This window comes from Equus asinus, chromosome 5 (assembly GCF_041296235.1).
Source record: "Equus asinus isolate D_3611 breed Donkey chromosome 5, EquAss-T2T_v2, whole genome shotgun sequence".
Classification (NCBI taxonomy): domain Eukaryota; kingdom Metazoa; phylum Chordata; class Mammalia; order Perissodactyla; family Equidae; genus Equus; species Equus asinus.
In genome coordinates, this window is record NC_091794.1 from 27,646,624 (window position 1) to 27,673,293 (window position 26,670).

At 38.5% G+C, this 26,670-nt stretch overlaps 1 protein-coding gene across 14 annotated transcripts in view; it reads right to left on the reverse strand.

The window, feature by feature from the left end:
• Positions 1 to 18,645, reverse strand: part of DLG1 (discs large MAGUK scaffold protein 1) — a 256,957-nt gene extending 238,312 nt beyond the window's left edge. For 6 of the 14 annotated variants that reach the window (XM_014868119.3, XM_070509130.1, XM_014868118.3 and 3 more), the window contains exons 1-3: positions 17,017 to 17,233; positions 16,504 to 16,553; positions 15,667 to 15,798 (exon numbers count right to left, since the gene is read on the reverse strand). In XM_014868119.3, the coding sequence (XP_014723605.1) occupies positions 15,667 to 15,798; positions 16,504 to 16,522 (151 nt within the window). In that variant the 5' untranslated portion in view covers positions 16,523 to 16,553; positions 17,017 to 17,233. Of the gene's footprint in view, positions 1 to 15,666; positions 15,799 to 16,503; positions 16,554 to 16,887; positions 17,456 to 18,395 lie in introns of those variants that run through there. The other 8 variants (XM_070509131.1, XM_070509137.1, XM_070509135.1 and 5 more) reach the window with 4 other exon arrangements.
• Positions 18,646 to 26,670: the final 8,025 nt, after the last annotated feature.

Here is a 26,670-nt window from a genome sequence, read left to right on the forward strand (position 1 = left end):
ACACACATTGAGCTTTTCTTATGAGTCCAAAGTACTTACATTTTATATTCCCCATGCTATCAGCAGTGCTTGTTCTTTATAATCTAGATTATATGTGAGAAGAGAATTATATCACTGATGATAACTATAATGAGTTAGCAAAAAAAAAAAAGGTTATATTATCATTGTGACAAGATAAGTATTTCTACAAAATAACATTCTAGGATTCAAAATATTACTTTCTACTTTTTCTTTAGATTTGTTTAAACTGGGGAGTACAACATTGAGTTCCATAAGATTTCTACGTAAAGTAAAACAGAAGCTACTATGCAAATAGAAGTCAAATAGAAGACAAAAACAAACATGGTAAATCTTAGAATAATTTCAATCTCTCCTATTTTCCCAAAAATCTATTTAACATGCCCAAAGTCTGAAACTCCAAGTTATTCTTAAAAGAAAGTTAACATGCCATACTAACTCATATGGGATACAGCAAAAGCTGCATTAAGAGGGAAATTTATCGCAATACAGGCACACCTTAACAAACAAGAAAAATCCCAAATAAGCAATCTCAAATTACACCTAACTGAATTAGAGAAAGAAGAACAAAGCCCAAAGTCAGCAGAAGGAGAGAAATAATAAAAATCAGAGCAGAAATAAATGCTATTGAAACAAAAAAAGGCAGTAGAAAAGATCAATGAAACAGAGCTGGTTCTTTGAGACCATAAAATTGAAAAACCCCTAGCCAGGCTTACAAAGAAAAAAAGAAAGAAAACTCAAATAAACAAAATCAGAAACGAAAGAGGAGAAATAACAACAGACTCCAGAGAAATACAACGGATTATAAGAGAATACTACGAAAAACTATATGCCAACAATATGGATAACCTAGAGGAAATGGATAAATTCTTAAGACTCTTAAAACCTCCCAAAGCTGAGTTAAGAAGAAACAGACAATCTGAACAGACCACAAGGTTCACAAGCTTCACAAGGTCTACCACAAGGAAAGAGATTGAAACAGCAATCAAAAGCATCCCAAAGAATAAAACCCCAGGATCAGATGGCTTTCCTGGGGAATTCTACCAAACTTTCACAGAGGATTTAATACCCATACTTTTCAAGCTATTTCAAAAAATTATGAAGGATGGAACACTTCCTAACACATTCTACAAGGCCAATATCACTCTGATACCAAAGCCTGACAAGGACAGCAAGAAAAAGGAGAACTACAGGCCAATATCGCTGATGAACATAGACGCAAAAATTCTTAAGAAAATTTTGGCAACCCGAGTTCAGCAATACATCAAAAGGATCATACATCACGATCAAGTGGGATTTATACCAGGGCCACAGGGATGGTTCAACATCCGCAACTCAATCAACTTGATAAACCACATCAACAAACTGAGGAATAAAAACCACGTGATCATCTCAAGAGATGCAGAGAAAGCATTTGACAAGATCCAACAGCCACTTACGATAAAAACTCTGAACAAAATGGGGATAGAAGGAAATTACCTTAACATAACAAAGGCCGTATATGACAAACCCGCAGTCAACATCATAAAAACTGAGTGCCATCCCCCTGAAAACAGGAACGAGACAAGGATGCCCTCTATCACCACTTATTCAACATAGTACTGGAGGTTTTGGCCAGAGCAATTAGGCAAGAGAAAGGAATAAAAGGAATCCAAATAGGCAGTGAAGAAGTGAAACTCTCGCTGTGTGCGGACGACATGATCTTATATAAAGAAAACCCCAAAGAATCCACTGGAAAACTATTAGAAATAATCAACAACTACAGCAAAGTTGCAGGGTATAAAATCAACTTACATAAATCAGTAGCATTTCTATACTCTAATAATGAACTAACAGAAAAAGAACTCAAGAACACAATACTATTCACAATGGCAACAAAAAGAATAAAATACCTTGGGGTGAATTTAACTAAGGAAGTGAAAGACCTGTACAACGAAAACTACAAGACTTTCCTGAAAGAAATTGATGACGACATAAAGAGATGGAAAGACATTCCATGTACATGGATTGGAAGAATAAACAGAGTTAAAATGTCCATACTACGTAAAGCAATCTACAGACTGAACGCTATCCCAATCAGAATCCCAATGACATTTTTTTTTTTTTTTAAGATTTTATTTTTTTTCCTTTTTCTCCCCATAGCCCCCCCGGTACATGGTTGTATATTCTTCGTCGTGGGTCCTTCTAGTTGTGGCATGTGGGACGCTGCCTCAGCGTGGTTTGATGAGCAGTGCCATGTCCGCGCCCAGGATTCGAACCAACGAAACACTGGACTGCCTGCAGCGCAGCGCGCGAACTTAACCACTCGGCCACAGGGCCAGACCCCCAATGACATTCTTTAACAGAAATAGAACAAAGAATCCTAAAATTCATATGGGGCAACAAAAGACCCCGAATTGCTAAAGCAATCCTGAGAAAAAAGAACAAAATGGGAGGCATCACAATCCCTGACTTCAAAACATACTACAAAGCTACAGTAATCAAAACAGCACGGTACTGGTACAAAAACAAGTGCACAGATCAATGGAACAGAATTGAAAGCCCAGAAATAAAGCCACACATCTATGGGCAGCTAATCTTCGACAAAGGAGCTGAGGGCATACAATGGAGAAAAGAAGTCTTTTCACCAAATGGTGCTGGGAAAACTGGAAAGCCACAAGTAAAAGAATGAAAATTGACCATTCTTTTTCACCATTCACCAAAATAAACTCAAAATGGATCAAAGACCTAAAGGTGAGACCTGAAACCATAAGGCTTCTAGAAGAAAATATAGGCAGTACACTCTTTGACATCAATATTAAAAGGATCTTTTCAGACACCATGTCTTCTCAGAGAAGGGAAACAATAGAAAGAACAAACAGGACATCATCAGACTAAAGAGCTTCTTCAAGGCAAGGGAAAACAAGATTGAAACAAAAGCACAACCCACTAACTGGGAAAAAATATTTGCAAGTCATATATCCAACAAACGGTTAATCTCCAGAATATATAAAGAACTCACACAACTCAACAACAAAAACTCAAACAACACGATCAAAAAATGGGCAGGAGACATGAACAGACATTCCTCCAAAGAAGATAGACAGATAGCCAATAGGCACATAAAAGATGCTCATCATTACTGATTATCAGGGAAATGCAAATCAAAACTATACTAAGATATCACCTTACAGCCATTAGAATGGCAAAAATAACCAAAACAAAAAGTAACAAATGTTGGACAGGTTGTAGAGAAAAAGAAACCCTCATACACTGCTGGTAGGGATGCAAACTGGTGCAGCCACTATGGAAAACAGTATGGAGATTTCTCAAAAAATTAAAAATAGAAACACCATATGACCCAGCCATCCCATTACTGGTATCTATCCAAAGAACTTGAAATCAGCAATTTAAAAAGTCCCATGCACCCCTATGTTCACTGCAGCATTATTTACAATAGCCAAGACGTGGAAGCAATCTAAGTGTCCACCAACTGATGACTGGATAAAGAAGATATGGTGTATATATATACAATGGAATACTACTCAGCCATAAAAAAGGATAAAATCATCTCATTCACAACAACATGGATGGACCTTGAGGGTATTATGTTAAGTGAAATAAGCCAGATGGAGAAATACAATCTCTGTATGACTCCACTCATATGTGGAAGTTAAACATGTAGACAAAAAGAAAAGATTAGTGGCTACCAGGGGAAAGGAGGGATGGGCACAAAGGGTGAAGTGGTGCACCTGCAACACGACTGACAAACAATAATGTACAACTGAAATTTCATGAGGTTGTAAACTATCATAATCTCAATAAAAATGTTTAAAAAAGAGTTAAATTAATGAAACTTCATGAAAATAGAGAAATTAATGAGTTTATTCTTAACATTTAAAACATGCAACCAATGAATACTAATGGAGTGAATACGTTTTAGAAGAAGAAAAGATTTAAAAGATGAGATATGATACAATAATGTCTTTGGGAGATGGAAAAAAATTGAGGAAAAGACGTTATATAACACCTAAAGCTTTTCAATTTAAAACACCTAAAGACAGGTTTTTATAAAAATTTGATGGCTGTATTTTAAGGTGCTATATAACCTTAAGCATACATTTACTTTAAATTTCCATTAAGAAACATGTATTCAAAAATTTGAAAATTAACTTCTTTGACAGACAATGAAAATTCCTCAGTTCTGGTTTATATAAGTCATTTTATACGTTTCAACATCCAATCTCAATAATAAGGGCTACTCATAATTATACCAAAATATATACCATGAAAAAAATGTAACCACAGCAAAATAATGCTTCAATAGTCACATCTCTCAAGACTATTTTATCAGGAATTGGCAAATTTACCATCCAGAGTAAAATGATGGAGTCCTTCAACAAACCAATGCAAACATTTAACTTGAGTTCAACTCTAAACTTAAAACTTTTACTGTGAAAAGGTAAATAAAATGGAAGAACACAGGAGTAGAAATGATTGTCATTTAATAGACAAGAGTGATTCCATATTTATCTGAAATCCAGATATCTCACCCAGATATATACCAGACATACAATTAAAATAACTGATTACATTTTTATTTACTACCTTGAAAAAAACTTCCTTTGAAAATAATGATGCACTAAAGCAAGAAAATAGAAAAATGCAGGAATGCTAAAACGTGTTAGAGAAAAACTACCCTTTAGTTGACTCAGTTGAAAACATTAATTTTGTTGAGCCTCCTGGACCAGTTCTATCACAATCTATTCCTCATTTTACATTTATAGCCTTGCAAGTGCTTTCTCTGTTTGGGCCTAAATTGGGTCCCCCCATAAATGCAGTTCCTGAACAAAGATCTATATTACCGGATCATAAGGCTACAACATGCACAATAGAAAAATTCTCAAAAATTAAACTTGAACACAAGCAATTAGTCCAATGGAATAGAGAATCATTTCTATCTACCAAAAAAAAATTTTTTTGGCTACCTCTAAGATCACGTATTTCAGAAGTCCTGAAATCTAAGTAAAATTTTCTTTTAAGTAAAAAGTTTTCACTTACTTTTGTTATTTTCTTGTTAGAATTCAAAGTTTGCAGACACTGGCAGTAAGGGAAGTACGGAATTCATGAAATACCCTCAAAAGGGGTTCAGGAAACTTTTCCAGCTTTTAGTGACAACTTATATCATTCTAAACAGAGAAACTAGCAAACCATGAAACATTTCTCAAACTAAAGAAATAAGGCAGTACTAAGTCAGGATCAGAGTAGGAAGTCTAAATACAGACTCAAGAATGTGTAATAATTTAACATAACATAGGCAACATCTCTATGAGGAAATAATATTTTCTTTAATGGAAAAAATATTAAGAAAAGACTCAGACATCTCAGCAAAGAAGATATGCAGATGGAAAACAAGCATATGAAAGATGCTCCTCGTGTCATCAGGGAAATTAAAACGACGTGATACCAGTGTACACCTATTAGACCAAAATACAGAACACTGACAACACCAAATGTTGGCAAGGATACAGAGCAACAGAAACACTCATTTGTCACTGCAACGAATGCATGCAAAATGATACAGCCACTCTGGAAGACAGTTTGGCAGTTTCTTATAAAACCAAACATATTCTTACCATACAATCCAGCAATCGTGCTCCTTGGTATTTACCCAAACGAGCTGAAAACTTATGTCCACATAAAAACCTGCACATAGATATTTATAGCAGCTTTATTCATAATCGCCAAAACTTTGAAGCAACCAGATATCCTTCAATAGGTGAACAAATAAACAAACTGTGGTACATCCAGACAATGGAATGTTATTCAGCTCTAACAAAAGAGCTCTCAAGCCATAAAAAGATATGGAGGTTGGGCTGACCCCATGGCTGAGTGGTTAAAGTTTCACACGCTCTGCTTTGGCAGCCTGAGGTTTGTAGGTTTGGATCCTGGGCATGGACCTACTCCACTCATCAGCCATGGTGTGGAGGTAACCCACACACAAAGTTGAGGAAGACTGGCACAGATGTCAGCTCAGGGCTAATCTTTCTCAAGCAAAAAAAAGAGGAGGACTGGCAATGGATGTTAGCTCAGAGCGAATCTTCCTCTCACACACACAGAAAAAGACATGCAGGAACCTTAACTGCATATAAGCCAATCTGAAAAGACTATATGCTGTATGATTCCAACTATGACATTCTGGAAAAGGCAGAACTACGGAGACAGTAAAAAGATCAGTGACTGCCAGGGGCTGGAGGCAGGAGAAGGATGAAGAGGCAGAGTACAGAAGATTTTTAGGGCAGTGAACTACTCTGTATGATACTGTAATGGTGGATACACATCATTATACATTTGTCTAAACCTACAGAACATGCAACACCAAGAGGGAACACTAAGGTAAACTATGGACTTTGGGTGATAATGACGTAGCTTCATCAATTATAACAAAGGTAACATTCTGGTAGGGGATGTTGATAATGAGCGACGCTTTGTATGTGTGAGAGCATGGGGGTATATGGGAACTCTGTCTTTCCTCTCAATTTTGTTGTGAATCAAAAGCTACTCTAAAAAATAAAGTCTTTACAAAATTAAAAAATAAATAAAAAGAGATGAGCTATCAAGCCATGAACGTACATGGAGATACCTTACATGCATATTGCTAAGTGAAAGAAACCAATCTGAAAAGGTTACATACTTATGATTCCAATTATAGAACATTTTAGAAAAGGCAAAACTAGAGACAGTAAAAAGATCAGTGATTGCCAGGGGTTCCGGAGTGAGAAAGGAATGAACATGACGGAGTACAGGAGATTTTTAGGGCAGTGAAACTATTCTGTATGATACTGTAATGGTGGACACATGTCAAAGCAACAAATGTGTAAGCAACAAATGTGTATGTCACATTTATCAATGTATAACACAAAGAGAGAAACCTAAGGTGAACTATGGACTTTAGTTAATAACAATACCTTAATATTGGCTTACGAAGTGTAACAAATATAACATACTAACGCAGGATGTTAATAACAGGGGAAATGGGGGGGCGGTGAAGATATGGGAACTCTACTTTCCACTCAATTTTCCTGTAGATCTAAAACTGCTAAAAAAATTAAAGTGTAATAATTCTTTTAAATGTATAAAGGAGGATAACAAATTATATTAAACAAACAAGCAATCTCAGTTTATTTCAAAATAATTTACAAATGTATTAAAGATTTAAATGTTAAAAACAGAACCCATGAAAGAATTTGAATATAGGTAAATGTTATTATAATCTTGGGGACAGGAAAGCCTTTCTAAGCATGATACCATGCTTAGGGCAGAAAGTACAAAAAAATACTGATAAATCTAACCTTATATAAATATGTGTTACTTTAAAAATTAAAGTTTAAAAACAAAGGACAAACAAGGGAAGCTATTTCCAACTTATATGCCAGACAGAGTTGATATCCTAATGTAGATTTTATACCTCTAAGAAAAAAGGAAAAAAATGTGGTGGGAGGGGCAAATGACATGAACAAATAATTCACAAAAGAAACTAAACAACTACGTAAGAAAATTCTTACATTGTTGGTTATGGCTTTAATCAAAGAAACACACAATAAAATATCAAAATGACTAAAAGTATATTCCACATATCAGAGTTGAAAATATTAAAAAGATGGACAATACTCTCCATTGTTTAAGGTATAGTATATTAGTCATTCTTCCACATACAGCCTAAAAAATTAAATTGATATAACATTTCTGAGAGTAATTTAACAAATTACATCAAAAGCCTTTTTAAAATGCATGTCCCCTTTTACGAAGCAGTTCATTTCTAGGAATTTATCCAAAGGATATAATAAAGGATGTAGAACAAAGAGGCACACACAAATGCAACGTTGTTTATAATTCAGAAAAATTATATACCTAAATGCTCCAAGGAAATCACTAATAAAACTACAATAGTCTATACAACATAGTCATTTAAAATGGTACAAATCTACTGATATGAAAAGACATCCAATGAAAAATTTTGTGGGATAAAAATAATATGTATAGGACAGAGAAGTCACACAATATACACTTAAGCAAATTCAACTACAGCACCTCCCTCTGCCAAAAAAGGGCAATCCTACCTATTAGTCCATCCAACAAGTGAATGTCATAAATGAAAATGAGGAAGGAGAAGATTGTTCCCTCAGGTGCTCTCCGTTTTCAGGTCCCTCTCATAATGTGAGCATCTCTATGGCTCACCGTGCCAAGTGTAAGTCTATGTGCTTTTAGTATAAGAGGGCACTTAAAACACAAGCCAGCTAATTCTGTTACTCAACTGAAGAAATTATTTCTTTCCATAAAGGAAAAAACAATTGCATTAGTTGAGACGGTGTTAAATTCTTGATTTTCAAGGATAATTTTAATCTGATGTGATTTTTCACCTTACACCCTGATTTTAAATATTAACTCTCTTGCAGGAAACAATTCTACTGTGTTTTACTTGTCTGGGGAATTTGTTTTGCAAAATCAAAGTGTATAGAGAAACACAAAGAATAACATTCTAGAAGGATATTTACCCCATTTAAGAATTAGGAGATTATCTTTGATGTGAGAATTCTCTTGCTCATAATATTGTATATAAAATACCTTTATCTGATCTTAAATGTTTTACATGGAACATGTATTATTTTTTATAATAAATTCCATTTTGGAGAGTTAGAGAAGGTAACTAGAAAGCTGTAAAACACTGAAATATATCACTGCCATTTCAAAGGAAAAAGAATTGTATCAGCTGACTCAAAGCAAGTACAAAATTTTTATAACTAAAATATACAACAGCCAAATCTACTCAAGTACAAATACTCCGCTTCCTTCTAAACCAATGTACACTTAAAAAGACATTTTGACCCTCAAGGAGAAAAGAATATCATACAAAATTTAAAAGTAGGTATTACAATTTGTGTTTCACACACTAGAAACAGGAAAAATGTCAGGCCAGTGTCCAAAAATAAAGTATTTCAACACTTTAAATACTATTTGACTAACAGTCATAGGGTACTCACATGCACATTCCTTAAGACAAGGTGTGTATCAAAACGAATCAGAACTTCTTAGAAAAATGGCTGATTCGGAAGCTGGGGCCGGATATGTACAAGATGAACCTGGAACATCTTGTTATGCCAAAAAGCAATAAAGCGCCAAAAATAAAAAACGATGGGGGCATGTCATAAGGACAAAAGAGCAAGCTTGAGAGGGTTCCCTCTAGATAAACCTAAGACAATCCAAGCACCAAAATCATTAAGGATGATGATAAATTATCAACTATTGAAAGAAAAATGATAGATAGATAGGGGAGGGGGGCTCTTGATTAGTGTAAGATGCCAGGTGTTAAGTGGAAAATGTAGAGGAGTGCTACTATTACAAAACTGCCATTTTCAACATAGTAGAAACTGGGTCAGGCAAGTGTCATCAATGGATGCTAAGTCAAAGTGGAAACTCTGCTAAAGAGCAGAGTATGTGCACAGTGTTAAAGTGTCTCCCCCACACAGGGTTAAGAAAAAAAGAGTAACTATAGAGTAGAGAAATCAGACAATTCTGTAATTGGGTGATCAAAATTAACATCACCAATGAAGGGCAGAAGACATCATGTACCTCTAGATGTACAGAACCCTATAGAATACATAACCTGAAACTAATCACAAGCAAATATCAAACCCCAAGTAAGAAACATTATATAAAAAATTAAGATCAGGGCCAGACCGGTGGCATAGTGGTTAAGTGCACTAACTCTGCTTCAGCAGCCAGGGGTTTGCAGGTTCAGATGCCGGGTGCGGACCTAGCACCACTCATCAGGCCACGCTGTGGCAGCATCCCACATAAAACAGAGGAACACTGGCACAGATGTTAGCTCAGCAACAGTCTTCCTCACACACACAAAAAAAAAAGAGCAGAGGGGAACTATAGTCTTCAAAAATGTAAATTACATAAAAGACAAAGAAAGGCTGGGGAAGTGTGCCCAGATTAAAGGAGACTAAAGAGATATGACAACTAAATGTAATACCTGGTCCTACACTGGATAGCGTATTGGAAAAATAATTAGAAAAGGAAAAATTTGACCCTACAAGATGAAACAGCTTAGACTAGGAGAAATATTTAGTTTCTTTTACAGCTCTGTGATAACAAGGTTCTAAAGAGAATTCACCACATTCAACATAATCAAAGCTGCTTCAGAGCAGTAGTAAGCAAATTAGCAAATAAGTAAGAATCCAATTCAATCAAAACCACCAACTAAAAAGTTAATGAAATTTCCCTGCAATTCCACAAAGTTTTAGATAATATTCTGATCCAAATCCTGTGATAAATGTTTTCCTTTCTCCACCCTAGCCCACAAAGTTACACACACATGAAATTAACAACAGACCAAAATGTAACATCACTGCGACCAATTATAAGCACAAAAATCTAAGAAATTTTGACATTTTACCATAATAGCTGGAAGTTCACAAATCTTGCTTACTACGTAAATGCACTTTTCAAAATGTGTAAATGTCATCGCTATAAACATCAGTCCGTGATTATTAACATTCTCCTTCAAAGTAAAAACTGTTTTAAAAAATGTCACCGACTCTACAAGTCAACATCTGTAAAATATGCTTGTTGTTAGTGTTATGGCATTAAAATACTCAATTTATGATAAAGAACATCCTAATGGTTGAAGGTGAGGAGAGGCTCTGAATTCAGATTAGTTGAATTCAATTTCTGACTCTAAAATTTTAGTATCTGAGGGTTCTTGAAAAAGATATGTTATCTCCCAGTGCCTCAGTTTTCTAACTTACAAAATGGTATAATCATCTCACAGATGAATATACACTTCACAGGATTATGAAGACTAAATGAAATACTTGTATTAGCACACAGGAAGTGCTCAATAGGGAAAGCCCCAGTGGCCTAATTGTTAAGTTCACCACACTCCATTTTGGTGGCCCGGGTTCAGTTCCCGGGTGCAGACCTACCCACTTCTCTGTCAGGGGCCATGCAGTGGCAGCAGCTCACACACAAAAAGAAAAAGATGAAGCATGGCAACAGATGTTAGCTCAGGGTGAATCTTCCTCAGCAAAAAGAGTAAGATTGGCAATAGATGTTAGCTCTGGGCAAATCTTCCTCAGCAAAAAAAACAAAAAACAAAAAAAAACAAGTGCCCAGTAGCTGTTAACCATTATTACTTTTTATATACACTTAAAAAGGAATCATATTCTCATATCCATTAGGATGGCTACTATAAAGAAACTAAAAATAACAAGTGTTGGCATGGGTGTGGAGAAATTGGAACCCTTGTGCACTGTTGGTAGGATTGTAAAATTGTGCAACCAGTATGGAAAACAGTGTGTTAGTTCCTCAAAAAATTAAAAATGTAACTATCATATGATCTCACAATCCAACTTCTGGGTATACATCCAAAAAATTGAAAGCAGAGTCTCAAAGAGATATCTGCATACCCACATTCATGGCAACGCTATTCATCACAATAGCTAAGAGTTGGAAACAACCCAAATGTCCATCAATGGATAAACAAAAATGTGGTATATACATACAAGAATATTATTCAGCCCTAAAAAGGAAGGAAATCCTGTCTGATGCTACAACATGGATAAACCTTGAGCACATTACACTAAGTAAAAAAAGCCAGTCACAAAAGAACAAATACTGTATGATTCCCCTCATGGGAGGTATTTATAGCAGTCAAAATCATAGAGACAGAAAGAAGAACGATGGTCGCTAGGGGTTCGGGTAAAAGGAAAAGAGGAGGTCTTGTTCAATGGGTATAGAGTTCTGAACTGTTTTGAAACAATGTCAATATATTTAACACTACTGAACTGTGCATTTAAAAATGGTTAAGATGGTAAATTTTATGATTTTTTACAATTAAAAAAAAAGTCATACTTTTGAAACCCAGTATCTACAAACTTAAATGTTCTTTACCATGTAAAGGGCTAGTGAAACAACCAGTTAATAGAGTAGCAACAAATGAACTAGGAGCTAAAAAATCTCAGAAATGGACAGTGTTATTGCATAATCCATCTTCATTTTGAAATATCTGCAGAACTAAAATAAAACATTGCACTAAAATAAGCTTGTATTTACCGCAGACAAAACATACAAATCACATGACTCAACTTACTCAACGCTCTAAAGCCAGCTGATCTTGAGCCCAGGTTTTTCTCCTGTGCACAAGGAAAGCAGATGAGTTCATCTGATCCCAAAAGTAACCTGAGGGGTCTAGACTGGCATGAAATCTTTGAGGACCACCAAGGCTGCCTCAGATCCCAGACAAACCTAAGAATCAGAAATGACCTCAAACCACTATGGACCTGAACACTTGGGCTCTGACTGCAATCAAACCATATTCAGTCCAGTACTTTACTCACAAAATTTTCAAATACAGTCATGCGCTGCATGACATTTCAGTCAACGACGGATCACATATACGACTGTGGTCCCATAGGATTAGTACCACATAGCCTAGGTGTGCAGTAGGCTACACCATCTAGGTTTGTGTAAGTACACTCTAGGATGTTCGCACAATGACACAATCACCTGACGACACATTTCTCGGAAGGTAATCCCACTGTTAAGCAACGCATGACTGTAAAGTATAGAAAATGAGACTACAAAATCAAACATGTTAAATTTTCAAATTGCTCTCACCTAAATTAGGTATTAAAATTAGCCAGACTTTAACTCCTATTTATACAAAAATAATCACCAGATGTTTGGAGAATAAATTTGAAACAAATGTATAGTTCATGGATTTTTTTAGATATAACTTTAAATATCCAGCACTAAGGAAATAACTTAGCTGAAATTCAAAAAGTTAATAAAAACTTTTCTGCTTTCAATAATTTTTAAATCTTCAAGCCATCCTTCAAGGATACTACCAAGCATCAGAGCTAGAACAATGATTGCCATATTTCATTGAATAGAGGATACTGATATTAAGAATATCAATTATAAAATGCACAATTATTTCATGTGCCACCAAGAATGTAAAATCACTGTCAACAGACATCAGTTATAAAATGCATCCCAAATTCAGAGCCATTAAAATATTTAAAAATTGGTATCTTAGAACAGATATAATACAATATGTGCATGTGTGTTCCTCTCAATAACCCCAACATACCAGAAACCTAATCTATAACCTATAACTACAGAGGGAGGAAAAAAAAATCAACATTTCTATAACACCAAAATCTCTAGAGCCCCACACACAAACTTTTTTTTAATATGCAAAAGCAGTCAATACAAACTACCAGTTCAAACAATCAATCAATAAATAACTGACGCAGACTGCAAGTCCAAAGAAGTAACTAGATAATCCTCTACAGCCTAAGGAAACGATTTCCAAAGTCAAGAACCTAAGCACCAAACGACTTTCAAACAACTCAGTTGGTCAAAACCCATGTCTCCTTTAATTCAATGGTCCACAGGGACCAGCTCAGATGACAGAGTGCCACCTACTAAAGGAAAAAGCAGTTAATCCAGGATTTTTCAGTACATACTATGAACACAATGGACTCTGGTTTAGCTTAGGGCCACTGACAGGTTGAAAGTACATTACCAAATTGTTTCAAAAACAACGGTACAGGTGCAAAGCAAAAAGAAAACCTTTTGGCCTGAAAATTTTCAAAGACTGAGAACAGTAATAAAGGTTAATAAATTAACCCAATTTCAGCAAACACAAAAGAATGCATTTATTAATTTAGCAGTGTCAACAATTAATTCAATTACAGTCTAGAAACACACAAAAAATTCTACTAAATTTACCCATTTCAAAATTCCTAAAATCTACGACTTTTCTTACACCAAAATCTGACACCACATCCTATAAAACATTAAAATACATGTAAATCTAAATATCAGAGTAAATTCACAGCCAAGGAAATTACAGAAGACAAAGACAATTCACAACTATAAACTTAACAATTAGAAAGCTATCAGAATCCAGTTATGTATAAGAATAAAGACATTCAAAACAGCCTAGGCAGAATATTCCAAAAAAAATCCCTCCAATTATAGCAAATCTACCTCCAATCTACAGAGAAATCTAAGAACTGTAGATTCTGTTTGGTAACTTCAGTAACCATTTAGTTTTCTTAAGTTGAAGACTCTACACAGAAGGATCGCATCTGTCTGTCTATGTCTATATGTAAATGAGGACATACAAGTCATACTATTTTTTCCTAAACAGCAACCCTACTAAATATAACATTCCTAGGTTTCATGTTGATTTAAAAAACCAAATAACGAAAAATAATTTTTCCTTCCTTTTTTCCTGTTTTTTCAGAAGAATCCAATTTGATCATTCATTTGGACCTTAAACCTTAGAGATTAGAAATTCAAATAGAAAAAAATGTCCATCAGTTTAAACAAAAAAGGCAAAATGCTGATAATTTTTGAAGATGGGTGATAGATATACAGCAGTTCACTACACTATTCTCTCTACTCTTGTGTATGCTTTTAAAAGTCTATACAAATGTTAAACTTTTAAAAAATATTCAGATGTCTTGAGTGGTCTTCTTTAAAATCGTCTTTAATTCTAAAACAAAATTAGTAGAGTATCGATTTACCAATAACGTATTTGACAGGGTCCACAAACTTGAAAATAATTCTCAAATCACATCAAAAGTCACTCTATCAACAGACAGATGTCAGGACATATCTACTTGGAAGTTACTGAGGAAATAAATGTAATGCAATGAAGTATATGTCTTGTGTTAATATGCTGAATAGTCAATGACTAATAAGACATTTCATTCTTAGACCTGGAAGAGACAAAGTATCTAGTTCAGTGGTTTGCATACTTTTTAAGGTACTTAGAGGAGAGGGCCAGAGACAGATCACCTTGTTTTGTATATTGCGGATTTTGTACAAAATATAACATTTGGTTTTAAAAAAGGATCTGGCCACTTAAAAAAAATAAGGCTTAGAAACTACTGTTCCACTGCACATTCCACCCACATTCTACAGCTAATATTGTGACCTAGAAAAGGTTAAATGACTTGTGTATTATCATCCAATTAATGGCAGTGTCAAGGATAGAATTCAAGACTCTTGTCCAGTTCTCCTTCAAAACAATGCACCACTTCAAATTTAAGTTACAGTTAAGAATAAAATTGTTTCCATTTTCTTGTCTGTAAAATAAGTCTAGACAAGATTATCTCTAAGACCATTTTCCAGGTCTAAAATTCTGACTCCATGAATGCCAAGTTTAAACAGAGGTCTATATTATGGGAATGAATGTTCTTACACAGCAGAACTCTTCAAACATTTTCAGGAACTCCAGAAAAATACAAGTCAAATCCAGAAAAATACAAGTCAAAATACAGAAACAGGCTAACAGTCGCCCAGTTTAGGTCCTGAAACATATTTGCAACGTCTCTATCTTTTAATAGTTAATACTAGGATATGAAACACTGTTATCAGAGACCACTGAAAGTTTTTTTGGTTATCAGATCTTTTTGGAAAGGATATTGGCCTAACTATCAAAACACACAACTCACTGGATGTTCAGGTTACTGAATGCCTCATGGAGAACCAAGTACATCACTCTCAAGTTTAAAATAAATGAATTCAGAAGAGCATTAAGTCCCGCTGACAAATAATGGTTGCGAATAAAGTTATAAGTCCCACCTATTAAAGCCTGAAAGAGGTTGCTCTGAAATATGTTAATAACCCGTTCTATGGAACTTCTGAGCTGTCTGTCTTCAGTTTGGCTTAGTTTGGAACGATATTCTTCCAAAAGGTGCAAGGCTCTCTGGGTATCTGAGAGGAAAAAAAAAGAGTCTGATTAAAACTATATATTTACAAGAAAGTATTACACACCAGCTAGGCAGCAAAGGATTCTGCAAGACATCTAAACGATTCCCAAAAGCCTCCAAGTCAATCGATGCCATTAAATTTACATATAAGTATATTCCCTAGAATTATCCAAAAAATTTTAAACATATGTCACAGTAGAAAACAGAGGAAGGTGAGTAGTCTGTAATAAATGTGTACTGCTAGTCTACCACAACAAAAGATCATTTGATCCAAGTATTAGTAACATAGTTTCAGCTGATCTGATATGCAAAAGCAGATTATCTACAATTTGTTATTATAATCCAAATTTTAAGTGTTTCAAAATATCAGCTCTTAGCCAATATCCTGCATTTGCTCACAAATTAGTGGTCAGTAAAATGATAAAGTGAAATACTAAAACACCAATTCAGAGTTTTCAAAAAAGACCTTTCAGAGGGAAAAAGTCAATGTCTCTCTAGTCACTAGAGAGATGTGAGGAAGAAAGTTTGACAAACATTAAGTGCTTCCATCTTCTGAATGATGTGAGGTTTAGATTCCCTAAGTATAGCAAGGCTAGGACTGTGCTGCCTCATCAGAGCTACACACACATTTCTAAAACACAGCAATCACAAAACAGACATAGAGAAAAGCAAGTGACATCCACAAGAGAGCTCCAAAATAAATTCTCACCTTGCTTCCGGACCGGCATTTTTCTCCAGAATCAGGAAGAGGGCACACACCTTTAAAAGCAAAAAACAGAAAGGAAACAGAACTAAAGAACAGAAGTGTGATTAACCTAGCATTTCCCCCTAAATCTCAAATCGAAAAACTCCCAGCCCTATTTGAAAAGCCCACCTGGCAAAGTTTTCCCAAGTGAAAGGAGGAGCCTCAAAACCCAGCAGTGTCAGTCAACCTAGAAAGCTTCTACCTAGGGGTGGGTACCCTTGCCCATTAAGAGCACACAGAAGTCGGCTGCCGAATTCTCCTCGAAAGCTGCCCACTCTCTAAAGGGCACTAAATGCCTCGACCTGGGGCCACCCCCCATGTCCTGGCATAAGTATGCAGACTTCCCACCTGCTACTGGGGGGGGTGAAGAGGCGCTCCGACCCTTGCCCCTGAGCCAGCAGCGGCTGCAGGGCGCTCCGAGGAAGGACCAGCTGGGCTGATCACCGCGCCCCGCGCGGGCCCCCTCCCCTCGCTTGCCTTTCTCCGGGCTCGCTTCCTCCGGGCTACTCCAGCGGGGGCCGGACGGGGCAGCGGCCGCTCTCCGCGACGCCCTCGCGCCCCACATGCACACCTCCGCAGGCCCCCAACCTGCGGCGCCGCCACAAAGTTCCTGCGAGCGGCGGGCGCACGGAGCTGGGGTGCGCTCCGGCCCGACTCGGGCGGCTCCCCCGCCCTGCCCCCGCTCCACGTCCCCCCGCCCCGCCCGGGGCTCGCGGAGCTGAGCTCAGGGGGGTGAGGGAACGGGGGAGGAGCTCCCCTCGGCGGCCGCACCCCCTCTGCCTGTGCCTGTGCCTGTGCCGCCGCCTCCACCGCCTCCTCGCTCGCCGCGGTCCGCTCGCCCGCTCGCCCTGTCCCCTCCTGGCCGCCCCACCCCCGGAACCTCGCCTCCTCCCGCACCCCCAACCGCTCTCCCCCCAAACTTTCCGCCAAGATGGCGGCCCCAGAGCTGGCCTGCCGCGCCCCCACGTGACCGCTCTCCCGGCGCGCTCAGCCAATGGGAAGTGAGGAGGCGGCTCGCGCCGAGCCCCGGGCTCTCCGCGCTGCTACCTTTGGTTCGGAAGGGGGAGGAGGGCTGGCAGGGGGCTGGGGAACGGGAAAGGGGACCCCGGGAGCATCCCCAGTGAACCTCATCGCTTGGAAGCACGGCCACCCAAGTGACTCCGAGGACAAAGGAGGTGACACACAGACTCTACAGGTGGTCCGGGGTGGCCCTGGAAGAGCCCGCCTTTACCTAACCCTAGCCCCCCGCAATGTCCCGCGGTTCTGAGCGAAGAGCACCCCAGGCCCAGAAGGGTCGGGGTGTCTGCAGAGAGACGTGACCTCACACCAGATCCAAGACACCTTTAACCTCGCTAAACACGTGCAGTTTTCAACTCTACAGCAGGAGAGAGTACCTGGCGCCCCCGGGGGTGGATCCCCAACCGAGAAAAGCGGTCTTTGGGAGGAGTCCACTGCGCCACCCACGTTAGTGGGCGGGGAGGGCGGAGCCTGGGAGGGGGAGAGGGAGGAGTTAGGGCGGGGGGGTGCTGTCTCTGCGGTGTCTTCCACTTTGTACTGATTTTTTTAAGTTACTATTCGCCCCTCAGTAAAAGTTTTTTCTGGAGGGGAGGGGTGAATTAAAGAAGGCCACGTAAAATAGGGAGATTGGTTAATTTGATAAGATTTGAGGGTTTTACTAGAGGACTTTTTTAAGTCTAAGTGATGAATTCCCAGCATGAATGCTTTTAAGGGTGGGAAGAGAAAATTCGTTCCTTCTTTCACTCACTCATTCATTCATTCCTCCTTCCGTGCGTCCCCTGTCCAGTCATCAGTCTCCACGTATTACCCAAGCTCTGGCGGCCCCTTTAAGAACTCACCTGTAGCCGCCTCCTCCGAAGCCGAGCCGCCCTCCGTTCGCAGAACTGGTTTAAGTTTTGATTGCAGCCCCGAGCGGGACTCCAGGACGCCCAGGACCTCGCTCCGGGGCTGTAGGAGAATCACGGGAAGCTCTCCAAGTTACTGCCCAGGTCTTCGAGCCTCTTCTAGATAACAAGACTCTCCCTGCTCTGAGGTTGAGAGAGAAGAATTTGCCCAGGGTCATCCAGTGTTGGTGACAAAACTGGAAACACGGAGATCTTGTCTTTCAAAACCGGAAGACTCTTCCCAGTAAACTTGACAGCTTGTCACCGAGGCCATATCCTTGGGCTAGTAAAGGGAAGTGTCGGGAACCTTGTACTGTAACCATAACAGTTAGTCAGAGGTATGCTGACCACTGGGTTTCACTTTTGAATTGCAGCCTAACCTGGGAGAACCCAACGACTTGAGGGCTCATCTAGACTCCCCGTCTCAGTTTAAGATAAAGAAACTCAGGTCCAGAGAGGAGAAGCAACTTGCCCAAGGACGTATAGGCTAATCTGTGACAGAAGCCCAGAATTAGGTCTCCTAGCTGCAGTCCAGGGCTCTTTCCACTGTAATGTTGGACAACTCGACAGTGGTATGTTGGTATATTGGCAGCAGATCTCTATGCTGTCCTGGATCAAGAATCTTTGGAGCTTGAGCAACAGTTAAAACAACACTTCATAGAAGAAATGGGATGGAAAAGTGAGGGAAATCTAACAACAAGAAGCTTAAATAGAGAGATTTTTTAAAATAGGGAAATAGGGGCCTTTTTAATTAGTGAAGATGGCTGATGTCATGCATCTGTTATTATTAAGACTTCATTGATGAACTGTGAATGGAATAGTTCCACTTAAGGAACCATTCTAAGAGTGGAATCTCATCAGAATTCAGGAGAAGGAGAGAGGGATTTCACCCTCCCTCTTAATATCATTCATTGTTCATATATGTTCACTTGCTAGGTGATGGGGATAGAAATGAATAATATCCAAGTCCAGCTCTCAAGGACCCACAGCCTGGTACCAAATGGATAAAGGCAAGTGCAGCGTTTCCCAAGGGCTACTGAAAAGTCAAAAGCAAAATTTGTGTGAATTCTCAATGTCATCCTAGTCCTCCCCTAAAAACAAAGAGGAGAGGGAGGAGGAAGAGGAGACAAGAGGGCATGATGCCTTTCCCTTCTTATCATCCTCTATCCCTATGCAGTTGTCAGTAGCATCGAAAAGCAGAAAAGAAGCTGGCACTTGTTCCACCCTTAGGGGCCCTGACAAGTCCAGGCCTACTATGAGGGACCTTTATTCCTCATTCCTTCTTTCTGTCAATTTGTATTAGTTATCTATAGCTGCATAACAAATTCCTCAAAGCTTAGTAACTTAAACAACAATAAACATTATCTCACAGTTTCTGCAGGTCAGGAATTCAGGAGGACCTTAGCTGGATGGTTCTGGCTTGGGGTCTCAAGGATTGCTGTCAAGATATCTACCAGGCTGCAGTCATCTGAATTCTTAACTGGGATTAAGGGAGGCTCTTCCAACATGGCTCACTCCCATGGCTAGTAAGTTAATGCTGGCTGTTAGCAGGAGGCCTCAGTTTCTTACCATGAAGATCCTTCTAAAGGGCTACTTGAATGTCTTCATGACATGGTGGCTGACTTCCTCCAAAGCAAGTGATCCGGGAGGGTGAGGCAGCAGCCACAACATCTTTCATGGCCTAATCTCAGAAGTAACACTCTATCATTTTCACAATATCTTATTGGTTACTTAGGTCAGCCTCAAGAGTATGAATACCAGGAAGTAAGAATCATTAGAGGCCATCTTGGAGGCTGGCTATCACATCATCACTACATACAAAACAGTGGCAACTGGATTTTTCCAAGCAACTTTTGTTTCCTTGAAATCTTTCTTACTTTATGCGAGTAGCAGCTGCCGTTGAATAGGATCCAATATAGGATCTGATTACTCTTTCAACTTCCTCATTAAAAAAAAAAATTATATATACACTTCCCAGCCCCAAGTTCACTTTCCTTTCAAATAGCTTAAAAGGCTTAGGAGTCAAAGGACCACAGGGAAAGGCTCAAATCTCCCATTCTTCTGTTGAGATGTCAGAGATGTGATCTCAAAGAATTATCTCCCAGTTCTAAATCTTCCCTTCTACCCAAGCCACCCTTATAGCTCCAAATTTCTGTCTTTGTCCTCTCCCCCAACCAAATCCCCAGCCTATCCTCTGTAAATGTACCCAGGTCCTGTCAGACTCTACTGCATCTTTTGCTCTCACTCTGGCAGAGTGGCAGTGTGCTGCCTGTGCCAAGGCAATCACTAAAAGGAAAGGATGTGATGCTGTCAAAAACGTTTATGCCAGCTTAGGCTGCAAGAAGAAGAACAGTGTCGAGAATGATGGAAGTGAGCATGCCGGTCAGATCTCTGCGAAGAGCTTAGGGAGCATTTCCTGGCTGTACACTTTAAGAGGGATCTAGGCAAACCAGGGTCTGGAAAGAAGAGAGTAACTAGAATAATAGTGGATGTGAAACCTTACCCTAAGGAGAACAATTGTAGAATCTAGGGTCATTTCTTTGAGAAAAGAGAGGGCTCCGGGGAGCTTAACCTCAATCTTCAAACAGGCTTATTCTTTATATCCAGGGGGCAGGGCTAAAACTAATGGATGAAAGTTACAGGGACACAGGAAGTTCTTCTTTAACGTGATTTGTTAGAGGGGTCCAAAATTCCAAAGAACTGCCCCAAGGTGGTGAGAGTTTCTTATCAAGCAGGGGCTGAAAGAATCCAGCAAGGCTTTCTTGTCAATGGGAGGTAGACACACAGGACGGAAGGTTGGACTAAGTGACCTCTGAGACCACAGTTCTGAGTGTTTGAGTCTTCAGCTCCTGCTGTGGTATTGGTACCATTTTATCCACATCCAGAATCCATTCTACCCAGCTGAGGTGGTACTGAGACTGACCTTCTTCCGCATAGATAATTCTTATCGGAATGAAAGGTACAAGTTGAAACCAATTCCCTTTAAAATGTGGACAGTTGCCCATCTCGTGACAATTAGGCACTAAACTCATGCTTTTTAATGGATGATCTACCCTCAAATTTCTATATGATGGTGTAATGGGTCCCTAGATGTGTGTAGGATGAATAACCACCTCCTATTTAGACTGGGATACTCTTACTGGTATAGCCCTTCATACAGTGTTCAAAGCCAGATTAAATTCATTGTAGTCTCAAAGTAACCTATGAGATCAACTTACGGGTTACGATCTCCCGCTTTGCAGAGGAGGACACCGAGGAAGAAGGAAATAAACAGCCCAGTCTAGGATGCCACAGTCAGCTGGTAATGGAGCTGAGACTGAATGATAGTTCATTGTTTTCTCTATTAGACTTTGTTGCCTTTTCTTTACTTGACTCCTTTCTAAATAAAAAACAAAAAAACCCCAGACAGTGTGTAGGGGGAGGGGAGAGGGGTACGTGTGTATATGAGAGACAGACATGGAGACAGAGTCAGAAAGAGAGATACTAATAGAATAAAGCACAATGGGCTAGTCTGTTACCTATTTATCGTATATTTGAATTCTTTTAACAGCAGAGACAATTTTGATGGAAAAAGGAATTTCACCTCTGACCACAAAGAAACAAATATCCATACCCTAGTTATATGTTATGACTAAATGAGTTATGTTTTGGTTTTGTTTTTTTTTAATGCAAAGCTGTTTACTTAAAACACTGTAGCTTCCTTCTCTCCTTCCTCTACCCTGACAAGTACCCTTGAGTACGAATGAGAGGGTTCGCAGATGTATGGGACGTCCGACCTGGAAGGGCCCTCAGACATCGTTTAGTACCATCCTTTCATTTTACAGACATGTGAAGTAAGCTCCAGAAGAGCTCCAAGACAGTATCAGCACGCAGTTATCAAAAGACTTTTCCCTGAGAGTGGAATGCTACTGGCATTTCAGGTGTAATCAGTCTTCCTCTTGGAGGGGAGAGGCAGTGGGAATTAGTAATCTTTTCTAAACATACATTTCCAAGTTTAACCAAATTTGCCTTTCTGCTTTTGAAGAACTCGGGGCATTGACAGAACCGCAGGATCCCGTATTGAAATCCTCAGGATTATACTCAAATCTCCTTACATGAGACAGCCTCCCCACCCCACTCCCTGCCAAGAGGATTACCAGTGTCTATTCAAAGAAGCCTCTGGATAGGGCCCCTTGGTCAGATTATCCTTTCATGGGTGCAAAACACAAACTTGGAACCTTAATTGGAATCTGAAGAAATGCTATTAGAATTTTAGGAAGTGATTTGTATTTCACTTCTGAGATGTGGCTTGGCTAATAGAATTCTGATAAGCAAAAGAAGCCAAAAGAGTCTTCATAATTGGACATGGACTGAGTCCAGTGACCAATCTCTTTTAGCACAGAAAACTGCCACAGTCTTCCAAAAGCTTTCTGTGCCAATCTTTCATTTTTGGGAAATGACACTCGCTAGAGCTGTAATTTTCCTGTTCCTCATGTTGTATAACCCTGAGTTCCTTTATTATTCCCTTTTATTTTAAGCTCACAAGAAGAACGGTAAAGACAAAGAATCATTTAAATCTTACTTTCTATTTAAATTTCCTTTAAATTAGATTAATTCCTTCCAAAAGATAATTTTATCAACTGAGATTAACTATTTGTGATCAAAATGTCCTCAAATAAATTGGACTACATTGGAGAAACTTCCAAATAGGCTTTTTTAAAACCCTGCAAAAATTCCCCAAGTTGGATATCATTTCAAATTGCAAATTACTGTATGAATAAATAAAGCCAAGCCCAAAGCTAGTGGGGAACAACAAAATAATTACAAAAACAAAAATAAAAAAGGGCCTTATCCATTGCTAATGAAGATGAATAAAGTAATTTAAGAATACGAGAGGAGCAAATATTTAATAGGAAATGCTACCATAATAATTTAGAGCAGCTTGGATTCAAGGGAGCAAAATAAAGCTACGTCTCTATTCTTTTTTCTCTCAGAAAATCATTCCCAAAATATTCGGACAGGAAGAAACTTGTTCCTCCATCCTCAGTGAAAATAAGAGTGCTTAGTCACCCCCAACAAGGCAGAAAGTAGTTGGAGAGATGGTCAAATTCAAATGCCTGGGCTGGGGGTTGGGAGAGTGTAAAATACCAAAAAAAAAAGAAAAGAAAAGAAAAGAAAAGATACCAAAAAAAGAACAACTAGGGGAAGAATGTGTGTAAGTGTGTGTGTGTGTAAGTGTGTGTGTGTGTGACGTGCTAACGTGTTAATTCTGCATGGTGAATACAAGACTGTCTGTTCTATTTCTCCTCTGTACTTTTGTGAATATTTGAAATATTTCTTAAGTAAATCTTTAAATCTAAAAAAAAGTAAAAGAAAAAAAGCAGATACACCTGTCCTGAAGAACCGTAAAAACGCTAAAGACATAGAGGCTCCAGATGCCGTGGAAAGTGAGGTACAGCCAGGTGTGGTGGGGTGAAAGTGAAGACAAGAGAAGGGCTAAATACCTAGAAAAGGAGAAGTTAAATATTAGGTTCCCACACACTCAGACCGCTGACCACCTTTCCCTACTCCTCCAAAAGACAAGAGTTTTATTTGCTGGAGAATAAGAGAGGCTTTTGATTTTGGGACACCAGACATAGAGGAAGATGGTGCTGAGTTACAGTCCTAAAAACAGGAGACTAAAGGAAAATATGCGCATTGAACACAGAGATTCTCCTTTACCAGCCCTCTTCCTCCTTCTAGATCCAGGAGCCATGGCTAGGCAGAGATCCTCCAGGTGGAAAAACTGAATTGCCTGAGAAAAAAGATCAATAGAATCTTATAGTTGGAAGGTTCACAATGAAGGTTAGCCTGAGCCATCAGGAAAATACAAATCAAAACCATAATGAGATACAACTTTACACCCTCCAAGATGGCCATAATCAAAGAGGCATATCTATTAAGACATACCTACTATTACAAGTGCTACTTAGGATGTGGAGCAATCAGAACCCTCACATGTTGCTGATGGGAGTGTAAAATGCTGCAGCCACTTTGGAAAACGGTCTGGCAGTTTCCCAAGTGGTTAAACATCCAGTTATCATGTGACACAACAATTCCACTTCTAGGTATACACCAAAAAGAACTGAAAACATGTGTCCACACAAAAACTTGTACACAAATGTTCATAGCAGCAGTATCTGTAATAGCCAAAAAGTGAAAACAACCTAAAAGTCCATGAACTGATGAATGGATTAATAAAATGTGATATAGCCACACAATGAATTATTAGTCAGCAATAAAAAGATACGAAGTATTAATGTATGCTACAATATGGATAATCTTTGAAAACATTATGTTAAGTGAAAGAAGCCAATTACAAAGGACCAGATATTGTATTTTTCCATTTATAGGTAAATCTATAGAGACAGAAAGTAGATAAGTGGTTGCTTAGGCCTGATGGGCGTGGAGAGGGGAGGGGTTGGTGATGGAAGGATAAGTGGTGAGGAATTTTTTTGAGGTTAATGAAAATGTTCTAAAAGTGGTTGTGGATGCACAATTCTGTGAATATACTAATAGCCATTGAATTGTACAGTTTAAATGGGTGAATTGTATGGTATGTGAATTATATCTCAATAAAGCTGTTTTTAAAAAAGTCAGGTTGAGGGGCTGGCCCCATGGCCTAGTGGTTAAGTTCAGGGCGCTCTGCTTCAGCAGCCTAGGTTCAGTTCCCAGGTATGGACCTACACCACTTGTAGGCAGCCATGCTGTGGTGGCAACCCACATATAAAAAAATAGAGGAAGATTGGCATAGATGTTAATTCAAGGCAAGTCTTCCTCAAGCAAAAGGAGAACATTGGCAATGGATGTTAGCTCAGGGTAAATCTTCCTCAGCAAGAAAAAAAAAGTCAAGTTGGTCACCTTGTTGCCCTTCAAGAATGCTAATCAGACAAGAAGCTCCTTCCATGTACACAGAACTCCAATCTCTCCAGCTTTCAACAGGAAGAGGCCACCAAGGACCACCCGACATTTGGGGAATGCCTCTATCATGGAAGATGGAGACCAAAAATGGACAAACTAAGGAAAAAAAAACTCAAAGAAAACCAGAGTTCAGAGTCAATGCAAGAAATACAGGAAAAATCCAGGAATTATAATTAATGTCCTCAGAGAAGCTATTAAATCCATAAAATGGGGACTATAAACAAAAAGGAAGAAAAATTTCTTTGAAATTAAAATTTTGGATGAAAGGTCAGAAGATAAAGTCAAAGAAATTTTCAGAAAGAAAGAAAGAAAAGACAAAGAATGAGAAAGAAAATATAGGAAAATGAGATGTTTGGTGAACAAGGGATATCAAATAATAGGTATTCCAAAAGGGAGATCAGGGGAGGAAATTAACAAGTAAATAATACAAGAAATTTCTCCAAACTGAAAGAGTCTACAAATCAAAAAAGGTCTACTGAACATCATCAATAATGAATGTAAAAAGACCCACACCAAAACACATCATTGTGATATTTTAGAACACTAAAAGTGCAATGTAGATCCTAAAAGCTTCCAGAGAGAAAAAACAGTCAGTGTACAAAGAATTGGAAATCAGAATGGCATCAGAGTTCTTGATAACATTGGAAGTTAGAAGACTAAAACAATGCATTTAAAATTCTAAGGAAATATTACTTTTCTTCAGAGTTACATATCTAACCAGATTATCAATCTGGGTAAAATTTTAAAAAATTTTGTCTGTGTGTCAAAAAATTTATCTCCCTTGCATACTTTTTCAGGCTTCTAGATGGATGTGCTCCAGCAAAATAAGGGCAAAACCAAAAAAGGAGCTGTAGGACCCAAGAAAGAGGATCCAATATGGAATAGGTGAAGGGAATTCCCAGGATGCTGGTTTAAGACAATTTTAGGACTACAGCTATAGAGGAGGGCGTTGAGAAAAAGCAGTACAAATTGGAGGGTTGGAGGACTTCAGGATCAATGTATCCTAGATAGACATAGAATTGGTCAACTAGTTCATAGTTTCGATCATATGGAAAAATGTATCAAGAGGAGATTTTCAGAGCTGTTGGAGGATGTGGAAAACTTAAGAAGATGTTGAAAGAAAACTACGGAAATGAGAAGCATCTATTAACTCCAGGAAAATAAATTGTGTAAGAAAGGAAATATAATCATTATCCACTGTTTGGCTCAAAAGTACAATATTTTTGTAGTCCTAATAATGAAAACATAATATAGTAATGGAAACTGATTTAACAACAAAAAGAGAGAGAGA